The sequence below is a fragment of the Zea mays genome, chromosome 6 (assembly GCF_902167145.1).
Source record: "Zea mays cultivar B73 chromosome 6, Zm-B73-REFERENCE-NAM-5.0, whole genome shotgun sequence".
Lineage (NCBI taxonomy): Eukaryota > Viridiplantae > Streptophyta > Magnoliopsida > Poales > Poaceae > Zea > Zea mays.
The window spans coordinates 164,164,546-164,174,547 of NC_050101.1; the positions used below are offsets into that span (position 1 = coordinate 164,164,546).

Sequence of the window (10,002 nt, forward strand, 5' to 3'; positions counted from 1 at the left end):
GTTTATATATAAGAAAAAAAAAAGACAAACCAGCGATTGCCATTTCAATAAAATGGATCCAGCAATGCTGGTCGTTTGAGCTTGCTGTGGCTGCGACTGTTTCAGTTAATAGCTACAGTAGGTTCCAGTTGTTTTCTGTTCACAGCACAAATGGCATATCCTTGTACTTCACAGGCTTTCTTGGATTTCTTTGCTTTCCAAGAACAAATAATGAAGTAAATACTTGGTTAAAAAACAAAAGAATTGTGTGCCCGGGCATACCTGTACAACTTATGCCCTGCCTAAATACTTTGCAGGCTTTCTCAGATTGTTTTGCTTTCCATAGAACAAATAATGAAATAAATATTTGGCTACAAAAAGAATGAAAGAATTGACCCCGGAACAAATAACAAAATAAATATTTGGTTAAAAAAAGAACGGAAGAATTGTGACCCTGGGTATACCTGTACTGCTGTACAACTTATGCCCCGCTTAAAAATACTAAACTGTACACATTTTTTTTTCTCGACACAGAAGAGCTGTGTATCTTTGTATTAAAAAAGGGTAAACTGTACAATTTCCTACGGTTCTCATAGAAGATGGACTGAGCTGTAGAGTCGGGGCAAGTCAGTTGCACAGTCGACAGGCTTCATGATGTCATGATTTCAAGTTCTGCCCACCAAAGTGCGCTGTTCCTCGGAATCGCCTGATCTTGAGTGATCCCAGTGATCTCTTGCATCCTCTTGGTGACCTCTGCCATTGTCGGCCTCTGCCTTCGGTCCTCACTTAGGCACAACCGAATCAGCTCTGATAATGCTCTGGCATGCTCCTCGGGGACTGAATTTAGCGTTGGATCAATCATACCCATCACCGGGCTAGCGCAGGTGAGATATCTGCGTGCCCATAGAACAAGGAGGCCATCGTCTTCAGAATATGGACGCCTTCCGGAGATGGTCTCAAGCAGTAGCAAAGCAAACTTATACACTGTGCTATACTCATCAGGAGCATCATACTCATCATCTTCTCTCTTGTCAACGCTGAAGCTGATGTCTGAAACCTTTGCGGCATCGTCCTCAGTCAAGTATATGTATGAACTGTTTAGATTCTTTAGGGTTACAGGAGTGTTCTGCTGGTGCATATACTGCAGGCAGTACAGTACTCCCATAGCTATCCGTAGGCGTGACTGCCAATTCAGATGCTCCGCTTCTTTAACTGCAACAACAATGTTTTGATGATAATTAGAATTTGTAAACCTGCTTATATGAATTTTCCTGTCACAACTGCTAACATCATGAGCCCTTGTGTGAAGACTGCTAATAACAGATAACAAGGCTTTTGCAGCTTTGCAGTACCCCACAACATACCCCTGAAAAGAAAGGCAACCCACAATTAAAACTCACCATGCAAGCGCTCAAATAGTGATCCATTTGAAGCATACTCGAACACCATCATCCGAATGAATGGTTTTTCGTCTTCACAATAACCCACAAGGTTCAAAAGATTCTTATGGTTTACCTTTGACAAAGCTCCAACCTAGAAATGAAAAGCATAACCGTGCTCAAAACCCAATATCTTACAGTTTGGAAAAGAAATGGAACAGAAAATCCAACTACATACCTTATTCATGTAATGTGCTTCATCTATAGCGGACCAACCTCCTGCATAAGCCACCGATGTAGACGCCACAGCTATTTCTGCTCCACATGGGAGAGTTCCTTTAAACAGTGTAAATCCAGGTAGTGTGTCAATTATGTTGCTGAAACCTTCACAGGCTGTTTCAAGCTCAGATCGTCTGAATAAAGTTATCCCTGCATAAACAGGGGTTAGAAGAGGAACACAGGTTCTATTTGTGCATTGAAGCAAGCAGTATTGCAGCGTACACCTAAAGCATATGCAAACTACAGGAATGCAAAGCACTACAGCAATGTGAGCATTGAGCAAATGTGCGAACTAGGGTCTTTAGTAACCCGATTTGGCTATTTAGTCTAATCCCCAAAGGGAGGGGATTGTGTGTTTCCTGTTTTCTGTGTGAGCACTTTGGGGCATTTCAGGCCTTCAGGCGAACCTGTACATAAACCTCTTTCCTTCCTTAATTGAGAGGCAGAGCTCGTGCCAGGTTTTCAGGAAAAAAAATCATTGAACAAATATGCATAGCAAAATATTAGCACATCAAGCAACCTTCCATGGTAGTGGTCTGCAATTGCCTGCTTGAACTGTTTGCAGACAAAGGTACAACAGTGCTAGTCTTCTTGCGGCAGTAGTAAAAGAAACATAGTGCTGACGAGGCCACCATAAAAAAAACAATAACTGCTCCAATCGATGCATATAGTGTTGCAGAACTTTTGCTCTTGTTCTCTTGGCTTGGTGGTGCAGAAGGGGGTGGAATGGGTTCAGAAGGAGATGGTGGTGCGGGAGGGGGTGGAATGGGATCAGAAGGAGATGGTGCTGCCGGAGAATTCAATGGAAATCTTATTGGATGCCCCGTAATATTGACCATTTTAAAATCTTTTTGTTTGCTCATTAACAGTCTTCTGATTTTGATTGTAACAATCCTTGTGGTAGTGGTAGGTACTTGATTTTCATGTTCACATATCCTAGTGAGTTGGTGTACTCCAACTGGTGAACGCCCAGAAAGTCTGTTACCTTCAAGAAATCTGCACCTCCAAAAACGAAATCAATGTCAGGTAATGAAAGTTAATCTGAGAGAAACACTTTCCAGGTGAAGATCTCACTTACAGAAATTCTAGCGATAATATGTGTTGTAGCTCTGATGGAATTGATCCACTGAAATTATTATATCCCAGATCCAACATTTTTAGATCCTGCAGGTCTCCTATTTCTCTAGGTATGGTACCATAGAATGAGTTGTTGTGCAAAATTCTGTATGGAAAAACAAAATAAAATCAGGATATTCCAACAAAATTAAGGCAAATACAAAACTGCAGATAGAAATCTGTACAAATAAGATGTTTTCGATTCAACACTTTTCATCAGACAGAGTTTGAACACCAGCTAATGACAGGAAGTTCTTTAAGCATCAAATTTGCAAATCAGAGTTGGTGCAGTGAAGAGCAAGAATAGCCATGATTTTTTATTTAAAAAAGTCATCAACGAAAAGATTCGTAAGTGGTTTTTCGTATGGCAACAGCTTATTTTCCCCTTTTTTCCCAAATCTATTTTAAGGTTCCCATTTGTCTTAAGTTTTAACAAAGGTTCTAAATCTCCGGCTATAGCTGTTTGAGGATGATTTAGCTATTTTTTCAATATACAATTCAGCTGTTAACTGCAGCTATAGCCTGCTATAGCCGACTATTTGTTGTTTCTGGAGGTAGATCGTTAAATGTCTTAGCTGGCGATTAGCGCGCTATAGCTGGGTATTTGCTATTTCTGGAGGTAGAGCGCTAAAGGTCTTAGGGCTAGTTTGGGAGACAAAAAACCGGATGGGATTAGAGGGGCTAAAATCACCTTCTTATTCACCTCCAATCCTCTCCGGTTTTGAGGCTACCAAACTAGCCCTTAGCTGGCAATTTAAAACACTGTTCTCAACTAAACTCTTCTAAGTTCACTACAGTAAGCACATCAAAAGAAACGTATGTGTTGTATCTGAGTAAATACTCAGAAACAAAACCAACATGCTAGATGAAATTCCTGAATTGATAACTGAACATGCTTAATGTCTTGAGCACATCAAAATTCACAACTAATAAAAGGCGTGCCTTTTAAAAGTTTCTAAGTCAATGTGTATGAAGAAAACCAAAGCACTTCTGAAGAAAGTACAGAATGTGCTTACAGAGATTTCATTTGCATAAGCTTTCCAAGCTCTGGAGACAAAACGCCCTTTAGACCAAGATTTGCTAAGCTCCTGCATAATTGCATACTCAAATTTAGGAGAACACATCAGAATAGGAATGATCAATCAGAATAGACACACGGTGTTATGCTCTAATTATAAAATAATAAAACAATCACTGCTACTTTGCACTATAGAAAACAGGAACGCATAAGGATTATGTACAATCCTTAACAGCACGTGCACACATAATGTTACAGCAGAACCAATCATGTTGCACTCCTAGTTCTTGAAATAACAGTTAAGCTTGATATGATGCGGATCCAATATTATACTCCCTGAAAGCAAGTGAAGGATCAACAAAACTTGACCGATGAAATTATGAAAGATCCTTCTTATCAGGATGGTCATTAAATTGCCCATCCAAAAACAGATCGGCACTAGATACCCACAAAATGACAGTTTTAGTTATTCCCTCTACATAAACGTAACTTGCCATTTAAACTAGTGAATTCGAGGTTACTCTTTTACATATTATAGGAACTAGGTCTAATTTGAGGGATGCGGTGTACACTGATACCTCCCACCAACTAAAGATTGTTTGGATGCACACATATTCAGCTAAATCCGCGTGTGTTGAAGCGGATTGGAGTATAAGTTTGATTTCCACCATAATCCACCCGAACACATGTGGATCTAGATTCTAATCTACCTTAGTCCTTGTTCGGTTGCATGTAGAGGTGGTAATGGGCTCTAGATTTTACACTACAAAATTTAAGGGACGGATCGGATTAGGATCGGGCTATATTTCTATTCATTTTTGAACCAAAATTATTTAAGGGCTCAAACAAATTGTGAAGAAATATTTGGATCGTGATCCATTACCACCCCGCTTAGTTGCATGGGAATTGGAGGGGATTGAGGCCTTGTTCGGTTGCACGGGGATCGGAGGGGATTGGGGGATTTAAATCCCCTTCTATTCAATTTTGACTAGAAAGGTTTTTAATCCTCTCCAATCCTCTTCAATCTCTCCCAAACCGAACAAGCCCCAATTGAAAACCGAATAGGAAGGGATTTAATCCCCTCCAATCCTCCTCAATCCACCCCTCCCTAACCGAACAAGCCCTTAACACATATGAATTGAGGTGGATACAAGTGCAGCCAAACAAGCACTAAGTTATGGTCACAGCCCCAACATCACAGATCGATTTATATAGTTCACTAATATATGAACAAATGAGTTTTCTTGTGTACTTAATTTTTGCTGTGAAAAAACAGAACAACTTACAGAGACATGACTAGTCCATCATCGGAGCATTCCACACCAAACCAAGTACAGGGGCTCAAACTCTCTTGATTCCAGTCCAACAAAGCACCATATGGGTCTGCCTCGATCGCCGCCTTAAATCTCAGCAGAGCAGCACCTGCAGTTCAGCAAAGAAACAACCCTAAACAGAGTAAAAAACAAAGGTCGGGCAACAACCATCCACGCAAGCGATTCAAAGCACAACACGATAGATACCTTCACGATTCAGGGATGTGCACTGCTCAAGTGTCAACAAGAACCAGAAGAAAAACCATACCCCCAGAACTCTCCTCCCACAGGTCCCCATTCCACAGAGCAACTTCTGCAAGGACACAACCCTAAAGAAAGGAAGCACCAAAACCCGCTGCGGTCGCGCTGTTGCTCCGAGAATCGGAGCCGAAGATCCTATCTTTCCTGCGTCCTTGATGGATTCAATAAGAACAAGCCGCGTGGTTTGCCTTCGGCGGCCAGAAAGGAGAAGCGGAAGGAAGAAGCCAACAGGACAGACTAAAACAAAATTCACAATAGTTAGCCGCCACGCCAAGAACTAGTCAATAAGCAGGCAACTACCCAATCCGCTCCCCCGAGAGGAAAATGGATCCGGTGCTTTTCTTTAGCGGAAAAATCGCGACCAGTACCAGTACTCTACTAGTAGCAGACAACAAAAGGAGAGGCAAGAACTAGGGGGTTGTAAAATACAGGTGGGAAGTGGAACGGAACGCGGTATCCGACGTCACATGGAGCTGGAGGCGCACGCGGCACACGAAAGTGTGCAGAAACGCAAGTCGATTGCGGAGAAAGGGCGGGTTCAGCCTTCAGTTGATCAATTCCTTTCGCTCTAAAGAATTATATGCATTAAATATACAATTGGAGTGATCCTTGGCCAAGCCAAGTCACTTGTTGGATTGGTCAGTTCGTTCTTCTAAATCGTACTTAAATTACTCTAGACATTGCTCAATGGTTGTTGAGTACCGACGGGGGAATTTTGCAAACGGGAAGCGGTCGTATTCCTTGGGAAAGCCGGTGTCCAGGTGTGGTTCTGCAAGTAAAATTTACTCGTCTTTTCTGTGCATGGGTATTTTAGAGAAAAAAAATTATATTCTTCTACAAAGTTGTCATCATACCCAAACAGTAACGAGAACTCAGTGTGGGAAGGTATAGGGTATAGCACTCGCCGTACCTTGATTTCGGCTCACATGGAGACATGGAGTTACCGAGTGTTGTTTTTTATTAGAGAATCTGTGTCGCCGTGTGCGTCTAAACTAAAAAAATAAGAAAACTTGACCACTGGCTAGTTAAACCAAACCGTTCATCAAGCTTTTGTTTGGGTCAGTCAATGTACATGTTACTATCTCTATAGCCCATGTGTTTTTTATAACATAACCAACATGCTCTATACTGACCTATAATTTATCGACGATCGATGGCCCTATCATCCTGCGATATGGAACATCGAACATGAATCAATCATACTGTCGATTTTCCACTCCTAGTTCTCGAGACTGCCATGCTGCCACGCACAGCGGTAAAATACAATATGTTTATGTTGTCTATCGCCTATCATGTGTGCTTGTAACCCATACAACCAAGCCCTAGAACGATCTAGAAAATCCCTCGCTCAGGTGAGGGCCATCCGCAGCTCTAGTTGCTTGTTCCCTAGTTCTTTAATTTTACTTCTTTAAAATTTAGTTTATTGGTGTATAGTGCAATGACGATATTTACTTCAATATTACCTTGTTTTTCCCTAGTTTTATTTGTCTAATCAGTTAGCTAATTTAGTATTTAGATTAATTAATTTATAAACTGCGGCGAAATGGAGGACTATATAAAATCTACAGGGAAACATAGATCTTATGTATGTACTTACGTATAAAATTCGACGTACCTCAAATTTGGTGTGTCCTCCGCCACTGTGTCCAAACCACTACTATTTGCACATCCCTAGGCAAAAGCATCTCTTTAGGTGCACGAATTGTGAATTACTCCTTTCAATTCAAATCATAGTTTAATTTAGCTTTATCCTATGCACAGGTTATGGAACTTTGATTAAGTTTTTATAAAAAAATATTAACATCAAATTTTCAAATAAATACAATGACAACATTTCCAATAAGATTTTAATAAAACTAAATTGATATTTTAGATGTTCGTGATTTTTTATAGACTTGTATGAAATAAAACACAATGTTTTAAAAAATAAAAAATCGTCCGGGTATGTAATTGAGCAAAAAATACATAATTCATAAAAACAAATAAAAATACAAACTTTTAAGTATAAAAATTACATTGTTTGTAAACATAACAATATCCATAATTTTCCACTTCCGCCTTTTATGCATCTTCTTATCTAATTTTAACTAGGTGAGTACCCGTGCGTTGCTACGGGATCATATAATACCATGATAACTTATATACAAAATGTGTATTATACTGTTATAAAAGTTTTATAATCCACTTGTGATCCTGGCCGTACATAAATTTTCTTATTTTAATCTAGTTGTTTCATCACTACATTGCAACCATCAGTACCATGCAGACTTCTATATATGCCATAATCTGCATGGTCTCGTAGTTGTAGAGCACGTCTCACACCTGTCAGAAGAAGTTCACTCGTATATTACCACTATACACGATTGCTTAAACAAAAAGGCAAGAGAATGTGATTGCGAAGAGAATTAAAGGCAGGCCGGCACAAAAGCTACCCCGACGGACGGTGGCGAGGATGATGAATTGGTCATTGCTGTCGGTCCTCCTCTGCGTCACCTCTGGCGCCGAGATGAAGCCACATTACTTGAAATAGTAGTCGTCGAACGCGTGTAACATGGCGTGTCCCGATGACTCTTGGTTGGGCTGCTAGACGAAGTGCACCTCAGGCTCATCGGCGAGATAGTACACCTGGTCGTTGCACCACCGGACGCGCTACTACTCTGCATACATCATATTCGAGGACACTCACACAACATCAGCAAGAGTCGTCGTCCCAGCGCACAAGAATTCATGGTCGATCAGTAGCGACTTACGTGGCAGGTTGAGCTTCAGGTGGACGATGAGCTGGACGGTCGTGATGGCGCCATCATCGGATGCGGTGCCCAGAACAACCCGAGAGTCACCGACATTGGTGATGACCATGAGGTCCTCCTGCTTAACGATGGACAACGCAGTGCAGCCGCTCTGTACCGCGTCCAAGCGACGGCTGTGCCGAAGCTTGTCGTCCATAGCGGCGCATGCGACCACGTAGGACTACTTTCAGAGGTCGAAATGACAGTCGCCAAGCTTCTTCTCGTCGTCGATGAGCGACGCCAACGCAAGCGCCTCCTGCTAATGGTTTTTGTTCGGGGTTTCCAAATAATAAACGTGGGTTCATCCTTGGCACGGGTTTATGAAAATGACTCACAAGTTAGATCCGTGGAAAAATATTACGGAGAATAAATGCCACGCATGCAAAAAAGGAATTTAAGTTGAAAACATTATTCAAACATATACAAGGCTCTTATTTAAATACTACTCTCTCTATCCAAAAATATAATTCAAGAATCTTAGTGAGATTTATCTACTACTGCACATTGTGCAATGGTAGCAGGTGGGCTTGGAGAGAATTGTAGTAGATATTTTTCCTGTCGTAGATGTAGACAGAAATACACATGTCGTGTAGCGGTAGCTACTGCTCGCATTGGCTTGAGGGGCGTGGGTTCAAATCCCCTTGTGGCCATGTTTTTTTTATTTTAGCTAGGCGTGGACTGTGCGGGAGAATGAGAATGGTTGTGGCCTGTGCGGGGGAAGGGGAATGGGTGTAGGCTATTGCGGGGAGGGGGGAATGAGAACTGGTGTGGGCTCTGCGGGGAATGAGAATGAGAATGAAAATAGGCGTGGGCTGTGCGGGAGGTGGGAATGAAAAGGCAGAACAATGAATGAGAATGACAAAATAGGAAATGACAGACTACCCTTACTAACTTAATAAGTAGTAAAGATATAACAACCGTAGCAAAGCACGGGCAACTGCTAGTATTTATCTAAGATTAAACCACATTTTACGATATAAAAAATATTGGATGATTTTTTATAAATATTTTTAAAAAAAAATCTATTTGACTTCGACATCCACTATTGGAACCGTAGCATGTACAATGTTGTGTGATATATTCGTGAGTTTGTCCATAGCAATGTACATGCTGCACCATTAGTAAAATATTGTGTCAAAACAAGTTTTATTTTTACCATATATTTGTGTAAGATTGTAGGTCACTCGATGAATCAAAAATAGAATGATACCTGACTATCTAAATTAGCTCCACACAGATGCTTGTAGAAAATATTAACAAGGTTTTCCACTAATCCTGGACCTCTACCTGCTGACATGCTCGGAGCACAAGGCACCTGTAAAAATGCAAGAGAATAGGGACAGTGGAACCTCCTGCCACATAAGCAAAACCAGATATCATTGTTGTCCATGTAATGGTATATCTTGTCTTCATTTCATTAAAAACTAACCGCGGTCTTCCTACATCTCCACATTTTGCAAACTACGAGTGCATTTCCTAATGCAACAGTTATATGAGTGTTGCTTTTACTAATGTAAGAACTGATCCAGTTGCAGTATTCAACACTGCCTAGCTGAGTGCAGGCTGAGACAACACTTACTAATGTTGCTTCATCAGGCATGAATCTTCCCTCAAGCATCATCTGCTGAAATGTGCACAATGCCTCATTATACCTCGAGTTGTGGTTGTACCCTCTAATCATTGCATTCCACAAAACAAAGTTATTATCAGGCATCTGATCAAACAACACTCTAGCTGAATCTAGATCCCCAATCTTTGCATTAGCAGAGACCATAGCAGTCTAGGAAATGACATCCTTTCGATCCATAATATCAAAGTGACCATGCAGACTCAACATTGCCACTTACTGCATACCCTGAGATCATGAG

At 41.0% G+C, this 10,002-nt stretch overlaps 1 protein-coding gene across 4 annotated transcripts; it reads right to left on the minus strand.

The window, feature by feature from the left end:
• Positions 1-270: 270 nt before the first annotated feature.
• Positions 271-6,104, minus strand: LOC103630463 (protein MALE DISCOVERER 2). Of its 4 annotated transcripts, none has more exons than XM_008651514.4 (8): positions 5,292-6,104; positions 5,058-5,193; positions 3,770-3,841; positions 2,716-2,859; positions 2,158-2,633; positions 1,597-1,787; positions 1,380-1,512; positions 271-1,191 (listed from the first exon to the last, which is right to left on the minus strand). In XM_008651514.4, the coding sequence occupies exons 1-8, from the start codon at positions 5,380-5,382 to the stop codon at positions 629-631; spliced, it is 1,806 nt and encodes a 601-aa protein (XP_008649736.1). In that variant the 5' UTR covers positions 5,383-6,104; the 3' UTR covers positions 271-628. The 4 variants fall into 4 exon arrangements, with proteins under 4 accessions (XP_008649736.1, XP_008649735.1, XP_008649737.1 ...); XM_008651513.4 differs by having other exon boundaries at positions 2,158-2,639; positions 5,292-5,896; XM_008651515.4 differs by having other exon boundaries at positions 2,623-2,639; positions 5,292-5,895.
• Between the last annotated feature and the right edge of the window lie 3,898 nt (positions 6,105-10,002).